This window comes from Scyliorhinus torazame, chromosome 11, assembly GCF_047496885.1.
Source record: "Scyliorhinus torazame isolate Kashiwa2021f chromosome 11, sScyTor2.1, whole genome shotgun sequence".
Taxonomy (NCBI): domain Eukaryota; kingdom Metazoa; phylum Chordata; class Chondrichthyes; order Carcharhiniformes; family Scyliorhinidae; genus Scyliorhinus; species Scyliorhinus torazame.
The window spans coordinates 127,002,078-127,021,881 of record NC_092717.1 but is presented as its reverse complement, the minus strand read 5'-3'; the positions used below and the strand labels follow the sequence as shown (position 1 = coordinate 127,021,881).

Here is a 19,804-nt window from a genome sequence, read left to right as displayed (position 1 = left end):
TCTTTTCGTCCTCACTGTCAACAGGGGTGGTACCAGGGGATTGGAGAGTGGCGAATGTCGTGCCCCTGTTCAAAAAAGGGACTAGGGATAACCCTGGGAATTACAGGCCAGTTAGTCTTACTTCGGTGGTAGGCAAAGTAATGGAAAGGATAGGATTTCTGAGCATCTGGAAAGACACTGCTTGGTTAGGGATAGTCAGCACGGATTTGTGAGGGGTAGGTCTTGCCTTACAAGTCTTATTGAATTCTTTGAGGAGGTGACCAAGCATGTGGATGAAGGTAAAGCAGTAGATGTAGTGTACATGGATTTTAGTAAGGCATTTGATAAGGTTCCCCATGGTAGGCTTCTGCAGAAAGTAAGGAGGCATGGGATAGTGGGAAATTTGGCCAGTTGGATAACGAACTGGCTAACCGATAGAAGCCAGAGAGTGGTGGTGGATGGCAAATATTCAGCCTGGATCCCAGTTACCAGTGGCGTACCGTAGGGATCAGTTCTGGGTCCTCTGCTGTTTGTGATTTTCATTAATGACTTGGATGAGGGAGTTGAAGGGTGGGTCAGTAATTTTGCAGACGATACGAAGATTGGTGGAGTTGTGGATAGTAAGGAGGGCTGTTGTCGGCTGCAAAGAGACATAGATAGGATGCAGAGCTGGGCTGAGAAGTGGCAGGTGGAGTTTAACCCTGACAAGTGTGAGGTTGTCCATTTTGGAAGGACAAATATGAATGCGGAATACACGGTTAACGGTAGAGTTCTTGGCAATGTGGAGGAGCAGAGAGATCTTGGGGTCTATGTTCATTCATCTTTGAAAGTTGCCACTCAAGTGGATAGAGCTGTGAAGAAGGCCTATGGTGTGCTCACGTTCATTAACAGAGGGATTGAATTTAAGAGCCGTGAGGTGATGATGCAGCTGTACAAAACTTTGGTAAGGCCACATTTGGAGTACTGTGTACAGTTCTGGTCGCCTCATTTTAGGAAGGATGTGGAAGCTTTGGAAAAGGTGCAAAGGAGATTTACCAGGATGTTGCCTGGAATGGAGAGTAGGTCTTACGAGGAAAGGTTGAGAGTGCTTGGCCTTTTCTCATTAGAACGGAGAAGGATGAGGGGCGACTTGGTAGAGGTTTATAAGATGATCAGGGGAATAGATAGAGTAGACAGTCAGAGACTTTTTCCCCGGGTGGAACAAACCATTACGAGGGGACATAAATTTAAGGTGGAAGATATAGGAGGGATATCAGAGGTAGGTTCTTTACCCAGAGAGTAGTGGGGACATGGAATGCACTGCCTGTGGAAGTAGTTGAGTCGGAAACATTAGGGACCTTCAAGCAGCTATTGGATAGGTACATGGATTACGGTAAAATGATATAGTGTAGATTTATTTGTTGTTAAGGGCAGCACGGTAGCATTGTGGATAGCACAATTGCTTCACAGCTCCAGGGTCCCAGGTTCGATTCCGGCTTGGATCACTGTCTGTGCGGAGTCTGCACATCCTCCCCGTGTCTGCGTGGGTTTCCTCCGGGTGCTCCGGTTTCCTCCCACAGTCCAAAGATGTGCAGGTTAGGTGGATTGGCCATGATAAATTGCCCTTAGTGTCCAAAATTGCCCTTGGTGTTGGGTGGAGGTGTTGAGTTTGGGTAGGGGGCTCTTTCCAAGAGCCGGTGCAGACTCAAAGGGCCGAATGGCCTCCTTCTGCACTGTAAATTCAATGATAATCTATGATTAATCTAGGACAAAGTTTCGGCACAAAATCGTGGGCTGAAGGGCCTGTTCTGTGCTGTATTTTCTATGTTCTATGATCACTCTGGGATCTCGGAGGCCATTGGAACCCCCCCCCCCCCCCCCGGGTAGCCGGGGCGAGGTCAGGACAGTACTCTGACACTCCAACGGGCACCCTGGCAGTTCCAACCTTGCACTCCCAGGATGCCTGGTTGGTGGTGCCATGCAGTGGGCGTCCTACTTGGGGGGGGGGGGGGGGGGGGTGTTAATGCTCATGTGTGTGGGAGGGGGGTAGCATTGCCGCCCGTGGGTGGAGGGTGAGGGGGACCCTCAAGCTCACTTAGAGATTGGGGTACCCTTTCAAAATGGAACCCCGATCTCTGAGGAACCGGCCTCACCGGCGCGTTCAGCTCCCCACTGCTGAAAACATTTCCAAGTGTCGGCTGGACCGAGGAGAAACTCCCTATGGCCCACAAAAATGATTGTGTGGGTGAATCCAGGTCTGGATCTCACCCAAGAAGCGGCCAGGTAACTCCCCACTAAACTCTCACAAAATGACACTTGGAAATTTGTTGGCTGAATCGCACCATCTGTCTCTTGAAAATATTTTTGCTAGTGCAGGGAAAAATACTTCTATTTGGGCATCTGGAGACTTTCTACAGCTTACAGTTTTAACCTGCGTACACTTTTCATAGTTTGGTGCACTTCCATATCTTTTCTGTATGTATGGTTTAGCACAGGGCTAAATCGCTGGCTTTGAAAGCAGGCCAGCAGCACGGTTCAATTCCCGTACCAGCGTCCCCGAACAGGCACCGGAATGTGGCGACTAGAGGCTTTTCACAGTAACTTTATTTGAAGCCTACTTGTGACAATAAGCGATTTTCTTTTTTTTTTTGTATGGTCTCACTGTAAATCACATTGTTTATTTTTGTCCCAGCATCGGTAGCAATCCTAAATTTAGCATGGATAATGGATTGAATCAGAACCACAGAAAATGCAGTGCAGAAGAGACCCTCCGGCCCATCAAGTTTGCACCGCCGGTACACATCAAAAACCTCTGACCTACCTGCATTAGCTAACTAATAGAAAACAGAATTGGGAAATGAGGGGCATTTTCAGGATGACAACCTGTAACTAGTGGGGCGCCAGAGGGAGCTGTGCTAGAGTCACAATTATTTGCAATATAAATGACTTGGATGAGAGAAGTGAATGTACTATTACCAAGTTTGCAGATGACACAAAGATTGTGATGGCAAGTGATGAGGATGACACAGAGCCCAGAGAGGGATATAGATGGGTGAATGGGCAAAAACTTGGCAGGTGGATTATAATGTAGAAAAATGTGGAGTTATGCACTTTGGAAGAAAAAGGAGCTGAAAATTATTTAAATGACGAAAGACTACAGAACACCGCAACACGGTGGGATTTGGGGGTCCTCGTGCATAATTTTGAAATGGGGACTGAATTACAGAGCTACATGCCCAGTTTAGCCCCTAGCCTCTGAACTGTATTCAGCCTGAGATAGTCTTCACTCCCCTTATGCAATTCCATGGTAGATTACCTAGTAATATCATACAATTACTAAATAATTAATTTTTCTGTGACAACCACTCACTTTAATAAATTGTATGAATTTACAGTACAGAAGGAGCACATTTCGTGCCAGCTGACAGAACAGCTACCCAGCCTAATCTCACTTTCCAGTTCTTGTCCATAGCCTTATAGATTTCAACATTTCAGATGTCTATCCAAGTGCTTTCAGATGTGATGAGCCTTTCTGCCTCTGCCACCCTTTCAAGCAGTCAGTTCCAGACCCCACCACCCTCAGGATTAAAAAAATCTCCTCGACTCCCTTCTAATCCTGCGTGGCCTGGTGTTGACATCTGCTAAGGGAAATAGGTCTTTTCTATTCATTCTGCCTAAGCTTCTCTTAATTTTATACAGCTCAACTAAATCTAATCTCCCTCCAGTCTGTTCTATTTCAAGGAAAACAAACCCAGCCTACATAAAGTCTCCTAAAATCCTTCCAAGAAGCCTATAAGTGCTGTCTTGAAGGTAAAGGGAAATCAAATTTCTATGAAAGGAAAGATTGAATGCATCCCTCATCCAATGTCACTGGAACAAATTTCCCTTTGTATATTTTTGAGAAAGAGTTATCAGACCTCCAACCTCTTGAATGCCAGATCATGATTTTTTTTTAAAATTCTCATTCATATATACACTCTATGGTAATAGATACATCATTGAGATTTTGATTGGTAGCATAGAGTCTTATTTTAGGGATTTAATGATTTCTAAGTTTTCTTCTTCCTGCTGCACGACAATGGTCTTCGAGAGTATAGGTCAGTTTTACGTAACCTGTGATAGGCTTCTGTGGTGTTCTGTGTCTATTCAATACGTAGAAAACCTCCCAATTGGACAAAACTTTCCTTTCCATCCTAAAAAATGTATCTGGGGAAAATGTACTGGTAAGAGCAGAGCTGATGGTCAATGCTTGGGTATTCCAAGCCCCAGAAGGGATGCTCGGACCACCTGCTCGCAACTGTAATTTTGTAATTTGGTATAATTTGAGGAAAGACGTGAAGATCAGTGAAGGATGTCCCAGAAGCTTCTGTGATCATTTCAAACAAAATAAATGTTTATTAAACAATAAAACACACAGTCAACTAGGAATACACTTAACTACCTTAATGGCTATACACAGTATCTTTACATTTGCCAGACCCTCTATTTTCCTAACTTCAGAGCTAAACCTCCCCAACCAATACACACAGGTTTTAACCTGTAGGCAAAAATCCAGCAAATGTCACCACATCAGGCACCTATATCTTTCGGGGTTGCTTCCGACTTAGGGGAGAAAAACTGGTTTCTCAAACAGGTTTTTCTCCAAACATAAATTGTGAGGAATTGACATAGCTTCCTGCTGTGGGCTGCATTCACAAACTTGCATACGGTGAACTTGCCCCTGATATACTGTTTTCTCTTTTGATCTTCACTTATCTGAACTAACGTCTTCAGAAGTCACTCTTAATTGCCGTTATTTTGTAAGTTCACCTTTTAAAATGTAATTGTGAAATTCACACCCCACTTTCTTCTTTGATCTTTTATCATCTTTACTTAAACTCTTGACATTATATCCTCCATTGTTACTAACTTGCCCTCAGTAAAAATTGTTTACAGTGTTACTATGCTTATCGACATATCAAAACATAGTTCCACCAACCCAGTCAACCTTTTTCCTACTACAATCTCCAACAACCACCAGAATACATTCCCGATTACTAGATTTCCTTGCTTTGCATTTTAACATAATTTCCTAACAGTACAGTGCTCTTCAAATGAGATTGACATCTTTTAAGATTCCTCAGGTCCACATTCTCCCCGTGTCTGCGTGGGTCTCACCCCCACAACCCAAAAATGTGCCAGGTTGGTTGATTGGCCATGCTAAATTGCACCTTAATTGGGGAAAAAAGAATTGGGCACTCTAAATTCAAAAACAATTGGAAAAAGATTTCTTGGGTCATTCTGCACAGATCTGTTATTATGTAACCCAAACTCTTTCAGGACTGTTCTCACGCTGCTGTGGGTTATATCCAAATGTTTAAATCGATAAGGCAGTTATAAGATTGACGACCTGGATATAAATTCAAAGTTGATATCAACGCACTATATCTTAAGACATGATTGATTGATGCATTGAATTTTCTCATTGATCTGAAGCCAAGTAAAAGTTTTCCTGAGAAACAATGTTTGGTGACCAATGGAAACGATTTTGAAAGGTTTTGGAGTAGTGATTTTTGTTTTGAAGATAATCCAAGTGTAACTTCTAAAACAATGTGCCCAAAGCAATGTTAGGCTAAATGTAAAAGAAAAGAAAGACCTGAATTTATGTAGTTTTTCAAAACCTCAGGACATCCCAAAACACTGTACAGTCAACAAAATGTTTTAAGTGTAGTTAGTGTTGTAATGTAGGAAATGTGGCAGCAAATTTACACTCATGGTTCCACAAACAGCAATATGATGACCAAATAATATGTTTTAAGTATCATAGTGTTGGTTGAGTAATATTTATCGGCTAGAACATCAAGAAAAACTCCTGCTTTTCTTTGAAAGAGTGCCCTGGGATCTTTTGCATCCACTTGAAAAGGCTGTTTAATGTTTCACTCGAAGAACTGATGGGCTGATAACCTGGTAAAGAAAGCTGGCTCCTTTTGAAGCCGAGAGCTTGATGTGCTCAGAATCAAACGATCTGTGAAAGGCAGTTAGCAAAAACCCTAGCTGCTGCCTTCACCATGATTTCTGACCAGGGACTTTCCTTCATTGTAATTACAAATGCTGGTAGATCTGCTATTTCATACTCTTAATAACTAAGATGTTGTTTGAAAACAGATATTTTTGTACGGTAGGCTAACGTTCAGTGTCTAACCAAGGTACATGGCATGAAGCTCTGAAAGGAGCAGCAACTCCAGATTTTCTCCTGCTGCATGAGGCAGTATTAATCCGATCTGGATTTTGAATGGCTGTCAAAGGATTGCTACTGTATCTACAATAGATAAGCTTGCATTCTTGCGTTAATTTATTTTGACAGTAATCTTTCTTGACCAGGAAATTGTTGATATTTTGACCAAACAATTTTTTTTTAAATCCAGTGATTGCTGTTGATATTGATCCTGTGAAAATAGATCTTGCACAAAACAATGCACGAGTCTATGGAGTGTCTGAACAGATTGAATTTATCCTGGGTGACTTTATGATGCTGGCTTCCGACCTAAAGGCTGATGCTGTATTCCTCAGTCCTCCCTGGGGAGGCCCCGATTATGTCAATGCAAAGATCTTCGATCTGAAGACAATGATGTCTCTTGATAGATATCCTTTCAAAACTTTAAGCTTAGAATATATTTTTATAGTTGAGAATAAGATTTATTATTATTTTATTTGAAAGCTGTTTTTTATGAATTTTGATTAGCAGACAAAACATTACGATATTTGAAATGCTGCTGTATAACAAAACCAGTTGAATATCAAGGAAAACTGTACAAGAACTACTTATTAACGGTGTTAAAATGTTCGCAAGGAAAAAACAAGCTGTTTTCATTATAATGTGTATTAACTCTAGGATAGTATTTGATGGTATTTCAGAGACTTGACAGGAATCTTTTTTTAGAAATATTTTTATTCTCCTTTTTCACATTTTCTCCCAAATTTACACTCCACAATAAACAACAATCAGTAACGAATACAATGTCAATCCCCATATCAATAACAACGATTCCATCCTCCCACCAAACCCCCAAACATTAACCCGCATGTTAACATAAACAAATGACAAAAAGGTGCAGGAATCACCCATAGTCACCATTAACACACACAGTCCCGCTTTCCCCAACCCTCCCAGTCCCCCCCCCCCCCCCAAATGTAATCCAATTCTCGAAAGTGCATAATGAATAACGCCCATGAATTGTACAACCCCTCCATCCTTCCCCTCAGTTCAAATTTGACCTTCTCAAGAGTCAAGAATTCCAGCAGGTGCCCCCGCCCTGCCAGGGCACAGGGTGGAGAGGTTGATCTCTATCCCAGCAGGATCCGCCTTTGGGCGATCAACGAGGCGAAGGCTACAACATCTGCCTCTGCGCCCGTTTCCAACCCCGGCTGGTCCGACACCCCGAATATGGCCTCCCGATGACCTGAGTCCAGTTTCACGTGCACAAATTTAGAGATTACCCTAAAAACCTCCTTCCAGTAATCCTCCAGTTTTGGACAGGACCAAAACATATGAATGTGGTTTGCGGCTCCCCCACGTTCACACATCTCTTGACCGGAATCTTTTTAGAGTTCTGTAACTGCAACATGCCAACTAAGTTGATAAAATCAATTAAGAATTATATGAACAAACAAGTTGAAGTTTGAATAAATGACTAAACTGACTAATTGTCATTTTCCACTCAGTGACTGAATGGATAGCATTGAGCCAAACAACAAAAATTTCAACGCTTTGTCTACTATACTAAGTTAGTTGATGTCAGGTGGGATAGTATTGCAACTACTGAAAAGGCTCCAGGTTGAGGAAACTAATATTCATGGGGTGGAATCTGAGGGGCTGTTTTGCTTTCATGAAACTCTGAAGAATGTATTTCCTCAGGTCCTGTCTAATGTAAGATGTTTTATGTTCATTTCCCAGCTACAGCTAGTAGGCGTGCTCTCGGTCAGGTAGCCCTTTGGCACCCAGCCACAGCCAGGGAGTGGAGGGAAAGATTGGAAACAAGGGACAGAGACCAGATGCTGTAAAGATCTGGCTGGGGTGGCGGGAATGAAGAGAGGAATTAGAGATTGGAGCGTTGGAGAGGCTGGAGGGTCAGGGATGGAGGAGATCAGAGGCTCGAGAGATTCAGGTTAGCTGAAGGAGCAGAGACTGAAAGGATGAGGGGAAACATGGAAGAAGGAGTGCGGTTGATTGGAGGTCAGAGAAATTGGATGTGGGAGCAATCAGAAAGACTGGATTGGGGTAAATTGGAAACTGCAAATGGGGGTGAATAATTGGTCAAACTTAATTGGTATGTGGTAGGTTATCATAACCGTATCAAGTTGGAAGGGATTGGCCAATGGCAAGACTGATTTACAGGTAGGTTGGGGGGGAGGATGGGGGGGTTGAAGATGGATCACAAATCGTGCTGTAAAGATATGAACCTATTGGATGCATTAATTTAAAAGTGTGCACTTGTGTGGTGCCTTTCACGGTGTCCATTGTTCCATGAAACAGCAGGGGCTGTTTAGCACAGGGCTAAAACGCTGGCTTTGAAAGCAGACCAAGGCAGGCCAGCAGCACGGTTCAATTCCCGTAACAGCCTCCCCGAACAGGCGCCGGAATGTGGCGACTAGGGGCTTTTCACAGTAACTTCATTGAAGCCTACTTGTGACAATAAGCGATTTTCATTCATTTTTCATTTCAAGGTAGCAGGGGAGGTAGACCAGATGGTCAAGAAAGTACACAGGATACTTCTTTTATTGGCTCAAGCATAAAATGCTAGAATTGTATAAAACACTAGTTAGGCCTTCGCTAGAGTACTGCGTACAGTTCTCATTACTGCATTAATGCAGGGATGTGATTGCATTAGAGACTATAAAAGAGATTTACAAGTATCTTGCTAGGAATAGAGAATTTTATCAATGGAGGAAAAGTGGACACGGAGTTATTTTCCTTGGAACAAGGAAGGCCAAGTGTAAATATAATTGAGGTGTATAACATAATGAAGGGCCTCAATAGAGTGGATAGAAAGGACTTATTTCAAGTGGTGGAGAGGTCAATAACCGTGGGGCATAGATTTAAAATAATTAGTAGAAGGATTAGAGGTGGGTTTAGGAGAACGTTTTTCACCTCGAGGCTGATGCGAGTTTGTAACTGACTGCCTGAAAGAGTGGGAGAAGTCCAAACTCTCAACACATGTAAAAAAATACTTGGACATAGCCTACAAGGCTACAGGCAAGAGCTGGAATGTCGAGTTAGGCTGGGTAACTCTTTTTCAGCTTGTATACAGGCACGGTGGACCAAATGCTGCTTTTTGTACCATAAATTTCTGTATTTTCTCTCTTTTTTTCTGTTATGAAGTGATTTGCAGCCAATGAAGTATTCTGAAATGTAAGAGCGGTTGCCAATTTGCATACTGCAAGGTCCTAAAAACAGGGATGTGATAATAGACCGATAATATATGTGGCTGATATTGATTTAGGAATAAATATTGGTCAAGATACGAGCGATACCTCACCAGCTCTTCTTTGAAATGGTTTCATAGTTTTATCCACTTCTCCTGAGAGGGCTGATGAGGCATCAGTTTAATGTCTCATCCAAAGGACTGGACCTGCGGCAATGCAGCACTGAGTGAAGTGTTGGTCTTGATTTTTGTGCTCCAGTCCTGGAGTGGGATTTGAACCCATAATTTAACTTGGAGGCGAGAGTGCGACAATGGCTGATACCTTTCCCCTGAGAAATGGGAAAAAATAACCAGCCAGGTTTAAACCTAAAATGGAACAAAGAAAATTAGAGGAGCATAACCTCATAAAAATATTTAATGAGCAACCAGTCTTCTGGCAGCAGATTGTTCGCCTGCTCTCTGCCGCCTCTGTTTGGACTTCAAGTGAATGTGTTGAGTTCCACTTGGAGATTTTAATATCCTCACTTCTCATCTTTGTCAACCTGTCTGCAGTCTTTGACATAGTTGACCAGTCATCCTTCTTCATTGCCTTTATGCTGTATATCATGAGATTGCATCGCCTGGTTCTATTCTTATCCCGTTGTGGCCAGTGTTCACCTGCAAAGGCTTCTTCACAACTCCATCCTTCTCCTGGAAACTGTCTGGAGCTGAACCAAAGATGAACTTCCGATCATATAGCCACACCATTGTTAAGACTGCCACTAATGCCACCTGACCCTGCACTGCCTCAGCTCATCTGCTGAAACCCTCATCCAGGCCTATATTACTTCTAGACTTGACTATTCCAAGATGCTCCTGGCATTCCACCTTCCATAAACCTGAGGTCGCCTAAAACCCCTATGTCTGTGTCCTAACCTGCACCAAATCATATTCACCATCACCTCCATGCTTGCTGACCTGGGGTTAAGCAGTCTTCAATTTAAGCAGCCTTGTTCAGATTGCCCCCACCCCCTCCAGACCTTGGTCTGGATTCTCCGGTCCTGCAACTGCGTGTTTCTCGGCGGTGCACCGTTTGCTGACGGTGGAATTCTCTACTCCTGCTGCTGGTCAATGAGATTTCCCATTAAAGCCACCCCATGCTGCCGGTCAATCTGCGGGCACAGGGGTGCACTGCTGGCGGGAACAGAGAATCTCAATGGCCAGCAAATTCCAGCCCTTGTCTCTCCATTGGTCTGTAACCTTCCAATTAAACAACAACAAATTTGGCTTTAATCATTCAATTACCGGCAGTCATGCCATCAACTGCCTAGGCCATAAGCTGTAAAATTCTCCCCCTAGACACCTCCGTCTTCCTTTGTCCCATAAGTCCTAAAGCCTACTTCCTTTTGCAAGCTATTGATTGTCTGCCCTAGCATCTCTTTATGTGGCTCAGTGTCAAGTTTTTTTTCCCCAATGTTCTGTGAAGCACTATATTAAAGGGTCCACATAAATACAAGCCATTATTGCTTTCAAATTATGAATTTAATCCTAGTTTTTTCCATCCTAATCTATTTCTTAAAAATGAAACACAAGTAATGGAAATATCAGCACATTTGGAATGCAATTGATAACTCAGTGTCTCGGGAGAATCAGAAGCTAATGCCATTACTTTCTGATTTAGGCACTTGCATCATCTGTGAAAATGGTGAGTTTCAAAATCACTACTGAACCATAGTGCACATTATAAAGTGTAAAGGACATATTGAAACAAAGCAGCTTGTGGATTGTTATTTCGATTTAGCATCATTCACAGAATCCCTACAGTGCCGAAGAGGCCATTCAGTCCATCGAGTCTGCACCGAACCTCCGAAAGAGCACCCTATCTAGGTCCAATCCCCCGCCCTAGCCCCATATCCCTGTAACCCCAGTTAACTTGCACATCTTTGGGCACAAAGGGGCAATTTAGCATGGCCAATAAACCCAATATGCACATCTTTGGACTGTGGGAGGAAACCGAAGCAAACCCACGCAGACACAAGGCGAATGTGCACACTCTACACAATCACCCAAGGCCGAAATTGAAACCGGGTCCCTGGAGATGTGAGGCAGTAGTACTAACCACTGTGCCATCATACTGTCTACATTTTATTAATCTTGGTGCATATTTGCAGGAGTTTGAGCAAAGAAGTTGTGGAAATTCTGCTATTCTGACTCCCAGCATATTGGAACATATCCAAAGAATGTTTTGGATGATTAATTTTGTAGGTCACCAACAAACATTTCTTGCTATTATGGGAGAAAACATGCTTTCAACTAATGTGCTTACTTGAGACCTAAAGTTATTTGTAATTTTCAAGCACTGCTGTTGTGAACATATTCAATTTATAAATTGACTGCAACAGGACTTAGATAAGCTACCAGATGTCATTTAATACAGACAGGGCGATGCATTTTGACAGTAGAGAGGGAAATGCAATATAGACGCGACGGCACAGTTCTAACGCGCATGCAAGGACAGAGAACATGAGGTATCTGCATAGATTTGTGATGGTGGCAAGACATAATAATCTTTATTAGTGCCACAAGTAGGCTTACATTAACACTGCAGTGAGGTTACTGTGAAAATCCCCTAGTTGCCACAGTGCGGTGCCTGTTCGGGTACACTGAGGGAGAATTCAGAATGTCTAAATTACCTAACAGCACTTCTTTCGTGACTTGTGGGAGAAAACTGAAGCACCCGGAGGAAACCCACGCAGACACTGGGAGAATGTGCGGGCTCCGCACAGACAGTGACCCAAGCCAGGAATTGAACCTGGGATCCTGGTGCTGTGAAGCAATAGTGCTAACCACTGTGCTATTATGCCACTATGGCATTGAGGGAGTGGTTAGCAAAACACATGGGATCTTGAACTTCATAACTAGAAGCATTGAGTTCAAAAGCAGGGGAGTTAGACTGAAGCTTTATAAAGCTCTACTTAGGCCACAAGTCAAGTACTGAATCCATTTCTGGCCACCACACCTTTGGAAGGGTATGAAGATCCTCTAGAGGGTGAGGAGGAGATTTACCAGAATGGCTCTCGGGTTGAGGAATTTTAGCTACAAGATTAGGTTGGATAAGCTTGGTCTAGGGGTATGATTCTCACTTCGGGGTTTCTCTTATGGGTGGCACGCTAAATTGCCCCTTAGTGTCAAAAAATAAAGGCTAGGGTGGATGCGTGGGCTTAAGATTTTTTAAATAATTTTTTTGGGGGGTTTTTGAACAACGTATATTTACCATATGTACACAGAATAATATATATATATATATATATATATGGAAGAGAAGGGCACACACAAACAGACCAAAAAAAATAATAATAAAATAGAAATAAAAAATAAAATAAAATAACTGGTAAGGTATTATGCACCAGCTCAACAGCAGCAGCTCTACAATTGGCAATATTATTTATAACACATAAGTAGGCATCTGTTTGTGTGTGTGTGTGTGTGGGGGGGGGGGGGGGGGTAGATATACATTTGGGTGCTGGAGAAACAATTACAGAGGGCAATAGACGAATGGGTCTGGTCACTTGCTTCTCTCGGACGGATTTCGCTGCCGTTCATCCCGGCTTTCGCCTGGATTTTCTTTGCTCTCTGTTCCTGTAGATGCCAAGTTTGTTATTGTTTCCCATGCCTTCCTTCTGGCTAACATTCCCCTGCCCCCCCCCCCCCCCAACCACCTCTCTGGTTCTCCTCTATTGTTCCCTGTCTCTACGCTCTTTCACCCCCCCCTCCCTTCCTACTCTTTCCCCCCCCCCCCCCCCCCCTCCTGTGGTCCGCCTTTCTTTCCTGTCAGGTTTAGCTCCCCCCCCCCCCCCCCCCTCCCCCCGGTCTATCCCTCCCTCTCATGCCTTGGCTCCTTTCCCCTGATTCTTGGCTACCTGGCTATTCTTCTGCTTGTTTGTTGGTCACAAACAGGTCTCGGAACAATTGGGCGAATGGCTCCCACGTTCTGTGGAAGCCGTCGTCTGACCCTCGGATGGCGAATTTGATTTTCTCCATTTGGAGAGATTCTGAGAGGTCGGACAGCCAGTCTGCAGCTTTGGGTGGTGCTGCTGACCGCCAGCCGAACAAGATTCGACGGCGGGCGATCAAGGAGGCAAAGGCAAGGGCGTCCGCCCTCCTCCCCAGGAACAGATCTGGCTGCTCTGATACCCTGAAGACCGCCACTTTCGGGCATGGCTCCACCCTCAGACCCACCACTTTGGACATTGCCTCGAAGAAGGCTGTCCAGTACCCCGCAGGTCTGGGGCAAGACCAGAACATGTGGGCGTGGTTGGTCAGGCCTCCTTGACGCTGTTCACATCTACCTTCCACCTCCGGGAAAAACCTACTCATACGGGTTCTTGTTAAGTGAGCTCCTTGTACCACTTTTAGTTGCGTCAGGCTGAGCCTTGCGCACGTGGAGGTGGAGTTGAGCCTATGCAGTTCTTCGCTCCAGAGTTCCCACCCTACTTCAATTCCCAGGTCTTCCTCCCATTTCTTTCTTGTTGCGTTCAGTACGGTATCGGCCCTTTCTACCAGTCGGTCATACATGTCGCTACAGTTCCCTTTATCTAGGATGCTTGCATCCAGTAACTCTTCCAGTAATATCTGTCGTAGCGGTTGTGGGTACGTCCTTGTCTCCTTTCGTAGGAGGTTTTTGAGTTGCAGGTACCTTAGCTCGTTCTCCCTGGCTAGCTGGAATTTCTCTTGTCAGTTTGTACAGTGTTGCGATCCTGCCATCCGTGTATAGGTCCCTGACTGTCAATGTCCCTCCGTCCTGTCCCCACTTTTTGAAGGTGACGTCGGTCAAAGCTGGTGTGAACCTATGGTTGTTACAGCTGGGAGCTTTGTCCGACATTTTGGTCAGGCCCAATTGCTGCCATCGTTGGTTCCAGGACTGGAAGGTGGCTATCACCACCGGGCTGCTGGAGTGTTTTTTGGGTGAGGATGGGAGTGCTGCCGTGGCGAGGGCCCAGAGGGAGGTCCCCATGCAGAAGGCCTCTTCCGCACGCACCCACTTGGCTTCTGGCTCCTTGATCCATCCCCTTATACGCTCGGGCATCGCCGCCCAGTGGTAGATTTGGGAGAGCTTTTGGATATTGTTTTACGTAGGCCCTTCTTTGGGACCCTAGCATCCCCCCACTACGAACGGCATGATTAGTTTGTCTAGTGCTTTGAAAAAGGCCTTAGGAATGTAGATCGGGATGGATGTAAGTAGGAAGAAGTACCTGGGCAGTACGTTCATTTTGATCGTCTGGGCTCTCCCCGCGAGGGAGAGTGGGAGTGTGTTCCATCTTAGCAGGTCCTTTTTTACTTCCTCTGTCAGACTGGTGAGGTTCTATTTGTGGATCCCTTTCCAGTCATGGGCTATTTGGATCCCCAGGTAGCGGAATTTGTGTTGGGCTTGTTTAAACGGCAATCCTGTTAGTGCTGCCCCCCCCCCCCCCCCCTACTTGTGGGTGTACGGGAAGATCTCGCTTTTGCTCAAGTTGAGCCCGAGAAGGCACCAAACTCTTTCAGGAGTGCAATGATTCCGTCCATGCTGCTTTGGTAGTCCGAAATGTAGAGGAGCAGGTCATTTGCATAGAGTGAGACCCTGTGCTCCCTGCTGCCCCTTTGGATCCCCCACCAGCTTTTTTGCTGCTCTGAGAGCAATTGCTAATGGTTCGATCGCTAGAGTGAACAGCAGCGGGGACAGTGGGCATCCTTGTCTGGAGCCCCTGTGCAGCTGGAAGTATTGGGAGTTGGTGTCGTTGGTCCGTATGCTCGCCATGGGAGCGTTGTATAGGAGTTTTACTCAGGAGGTGAACCCTGTTCGAAGCCCGAACCGCTCCAGTACCATTCGACCCTGTCGAAGGCCTTTTCTGCGCCTAGGGAGACGATCACCTCTGGTATTCTATCCCAGGATGGAGTCATTATCACGTTCAGCAGGCCCCTGATGTTCGAGGTAAGCTGTCTCCCTTTGCCAAAGCCCATCTGGTCCTCTGCGACCACCTCTGGTATGCAGTCTTCTAGCCTTTTGGCTAGGATTTTGGCCAGTATTTTGGCATCTGCGTTCAACAGTGAGATGTGTCTGTATGACCCACATTCCGTTAGGTCTTTATCTTTCTCAGGTATCAGCGAGATTGAGGCCTTTGCTAGCGTGGGCGGCAGTGTGCCCCTAGCTAGCGAGTCTGAACATCTCCCGCAGGTGCGTGGGCTTATGTTGGGTACTCTTTCCAAGGACCAGTGCAGACTTGATGGGCCAAATGGCCTTCTGCACTGTAAATTCTATGATTTCTACGAAGCTGGAATAATTCTGCTTGGAGCAGGGGAGATTAAGGGGAAATTTGATAAAGGTGTGAAAATTCAGATAGATTTGGATAAAGTTGAAGAGGAATACTGTTCCCATTAGCTGATGGTACAAAGGCTAGGGGGACACAGATTTAGGATTTTGACCAAGAGATGCAGGGGAATGTGAGAAAAGAAATTTTGATGCAGCAAGTGGCAATGGCCACCGCGGTGCTTGCTGCCATTAGGATAAGTGGCACAGAGATTATCAATGATTTCAGAAGGAAATTAGATGGACATTTGAGGGAAATAAACTTTCAAGGAATAGAGTGGGGGAATGGGATTGGTTGGATTGCTCCATGGAGAGTTGGCATACACTCAATGGACCAAATAACCTCCTGTGCTTTAAATTACTATGTGCAAAAGAATTGTTTTCCTGCAGCGACCTGTATAAAAACTTCTTAATTTAAACACAAATGAAGTCCAGACAAGTGAGGTGTGAAAGATAACTGCAGGAATAACTTCAAATTTCACAATCTGCAGCTGTTTATTTAAGTATTCCTTTCATGACAAAAGAAACTTAAAATGCTAAAAGTCTGAAGTCAAAACAAAATTCTGGCAAATTAAACCGATCAGTATCTATAAAGATTTTTTTTTCAATGTTTAATACTTTGATTGTAGTCTTAAACTGCTTTTCCCTTTACACATACTGATGAAGGTTTATTAAACTGCCAGAATTATTTTTGTTTCGGTATAGTTTGAGTTGCATCAGATCTGTTTCAGTTAACCGTTAACCAGAAAGGTCTATTTTCTATTGTTTGACTTTTCTGTTCCAAACTACTTTACGCTTTGTTATTTCGCCTTGACTTCATATTACCTTTGAAATTTTTGCACTCGCCCAGAAGATCACACCGAACATCATTTATTTCTTACCCCGCAATGCTGACATAGAGCAGGTAAGAACTATTTCTCTCTTTTATTTGTGTTCATTAATGTTGATTTTTATTTCCGCCTTGACAGCATCTTAAAATTGTTTTGATTGATAAATATATTGGCATAACCCTTCCTGGATTTGTTGCATATCAACCATTTTGCTTTGCAGAGGGTTTGCTTACGTATGTAGAAGCTAAATTTTAAAGTACTACCATCGACAATATAGCCTGAACACCTTAAATAACAAGGCCTTCACAATTATTTTGTCCTTCATGTTTTTTGCTCAGCAAGTAGTATTACTCAGGAATATTGAGAAGGAGCAGGGGAGTGGGCTGAATTGGAAATATTCTGAAAGACTTTTATCCCTTGGAGCTCAAAGTACAGTGTTCTAGTCTAATTTGCCAAAAAAAAGATAGAGTTTTTCTGTGTGTCTCCATCTCTATAGTTTTTTTAAATTTGAAATTGATCATTAACGTGCATCTTTACTCCAGATAGGAATTATTTTCTTTTAAATTATTAATATCTCTTCACTGTGTAAGGTGTAGTAATTTGACCAATATTAAAAATCTGGAAACTGGGGAGGCACTGTTGCTTCACAGCTCCAGGGTACCAGGTTCGATTCTTGGCTTGGGTCACTGTCTGTGTGGAGTCTGCATGTTCTCGTGTCTGCATGGGTTTCCTCCAGGTGCTCCGAGTTTCCTCCCACAAGACCTGAAAGAAGTACTGTTGGGTAATTTGGTCATTCTGAATTCTCCCTCTGTACCCAAACAGGTGCCGGAATGTGGCGACTAGGAGCTTTGCACAGTAACTTCATTGCAGTGTTAATGTAAGCCTACTTGTGACAATAAAGATTATTATTATTATTATTATTAATAAAGGAGCATCAAGGCAAGTTTTATTTTCAAGAAATCAGTGTTCTGAAGAAACTTCAATTACTGTAATAGAAACCAATGTGTGTATTTTATCATTTAAAGTTGTCACAAAAACACAGTTGCAGATGAAATCATTGTTATATTGTCTTAGCTTTCAAGTTTTTAATTGTAAAATCTTGTATGAAAGTGTTTTTTATATGGTTTACCTGACACTTCCACCAGATGGCAGCTTTATCACATTGGCAAGTAGATGTAAAGTCTGCACTATTCATTGTCAGGGTTGCTGGCATTATTTATGAAGACTATATTTGCTGTTTTGAGAGCAATTGAAAATGTTTGTGCAAGTTGTAAAAGTTTTGAAAGTCTCAATCATATTTCTAGTGGTTTGGGTTCTACATCATGGGGTGAAAGGTTTCCAAATGTTTCCAATGACACTAGCAAGGGTTGTTTTGTGATTTGGGGTTTTGTTGGGACGAAACAGAGTGGACTTTGCTTCTGCTTCAAACTGTACTTGATGTTATTATGCAAAACATTGATGCTAAGTGCCAAAGTATGATCAGTATCCCATTCCCGTAACACTTGCAGCACCAAGAAATTATAACCTGATCTCCCCACACACCCTGCAAAAGAAAAGTTGAAGTGATGAATAAAATGACATTTGGAAAATTACAAATTATCATCCATCAAGCCTTCATCTCTAAGGATTTACCAGTTAACCAAATATGTTTGAATTTCACAGCATATTGTACATGTATAATTGCATTAAATAACACGCTGATGAATTTAAAACACATTTTATTGTGTTTAAATTCATCAGTGTCTTATTTAATGCAATTGATGAAGCCTGATGATTCACCTATTCAAACATATTTGATTAGGCATAGAATCATAGAATTTACAGTGCAGAAGGAGGCCATTCGGCCCATCAAGTCTGCACTGGCTCTTGCAAAGTGCACCCTACTTTCACACCACCACCCTGTCCCAGTAACCCCACCGAACCTAAGGGCAATTTAGCGTGGCCAGTCCACCTAACGTGCACTTCTTTGGACTGTGGGAGGAAACCGGAGCACCCAGAGGAAACCCACACAAACTCCGCACAGACAGTGGCCCAAACCAGAAATCGGACCTGGAGCTGTGAAGCAACAGTGCTAACCACTGCGCTACCGTGCTGCATGATTTCATTTTACTCTGGGCCATATGATTTTTGAACTGGCACTCGTACATTATTGTATTGCCAAGTGCCATTCAGCCTGTCAAGTATGCCCGCAATACAAGATCACGGTTGATTTGTTTGTTCGCCCTTGAATCTTCTATATCCGGGGGAGTGTCAGCCTATTTATGTCATCACCTCGTAATGTAACCTCGGTAAGATCCTGGTGAGTATAAAATACATCTGTTCTAAGGTCAGTATATCCTTTATAAGATCAGTATAGCCTTGTGAACTGTACACAATATTTCCTTCACACTGCCTCGGTTGACTAGTTGCTCAGGCGCAGGGTCTTTTTAGAATGGCCCCTCTCGTCCTGATAGTTGCAGAGCAATCTATTTCTGCCTGGTTCTTGAAGTAGGGCGGCATGGTAGCACGGTGGTTAGCACTGTTGCTTCACAGCGCCAGAGTCCCAGGTTCGATCCCAGCTTGGGTTACTATCTGTGCAGAGCCTGCACGTTCTCCCAGTGTCTGGGTGGGTTTACTCCCACATGTCCCAAAAGACGTGCTGTTAAGTGAATTGGACGTCCTGAATTCTCCCTCTGTGTACCCGAACAGGCGCCGGAGTGTGGCGACTAGGGGCTTTTCACAGTAACTTCATTGCAGTGTTAATGTAAGCCTACTTGTGACAGTGATAAAGATGATTATTAATAAGATCTGTTATCTGACGTTTGTTTCAATCATGTGGATTAATACTTATATCGTTAACATAAATCTTGCAAAGCTAGAAGCCAACAATATTCCAGATTTGGTCTGAACCAGTGTTTCTCAAACTTTTTTCCCCTGAGAGCCACTTTTACTGGCCGACCTTCGTGACCCATGCCGGTTGCCTTTCGTGACACACCATTATTGCTTACGTTTAATGTGACAGGTGAGCCTGTTTGGTCCTCACGATCTCACTTGCTTTGTCGCTCGATGTTACATTTCTGCTAAGGATTTCAGCTGACGATTTAAGTTCTTGCTGCATCCTTTGAAAAAATCAAGAGGTTTGTCCTGGAACTCTCCATGCTTAGTTTCAAATGCCTTTTGAAGATTTGAGGGTTTTAAACTTTTATATGCCAGGAGTTCCCTGCATTTAACACACATGGACTTTGAATCCTGATTTGCATTGGCAAAACTAACAATGCCATACCTCAAGAAATCATCTTTGTATCCTGCTT

At 43.6% G+C, this 19,804-nt stretch overlaps 1 protein-coding gene across 1 annotated transcript in view; it reads left to right on the top strand.

Moving 5' to 3' along the window:
- The window catches only part of tgs1 (trimethylguanosine synthase 1), a 94,519-nt gene that overhangs the window by 45,626 nt on the left and 29,089 nt on the right, over positions 1–19,804 (top strand). The window contains exons 11-12 of the mRNA XM_072467748.1: positions 6,363–6,579; positions 16,510–16,588. Of these exons, the coding sequence (XP_072323849.1) occupies positions 6,363–6,579; positions 16,510–16,588 (296 nt within the window). The remainder of the gene's footprint in view (positions 1–6,362; positions 6,580–16,509; positions 16,589–19,804) is intronic.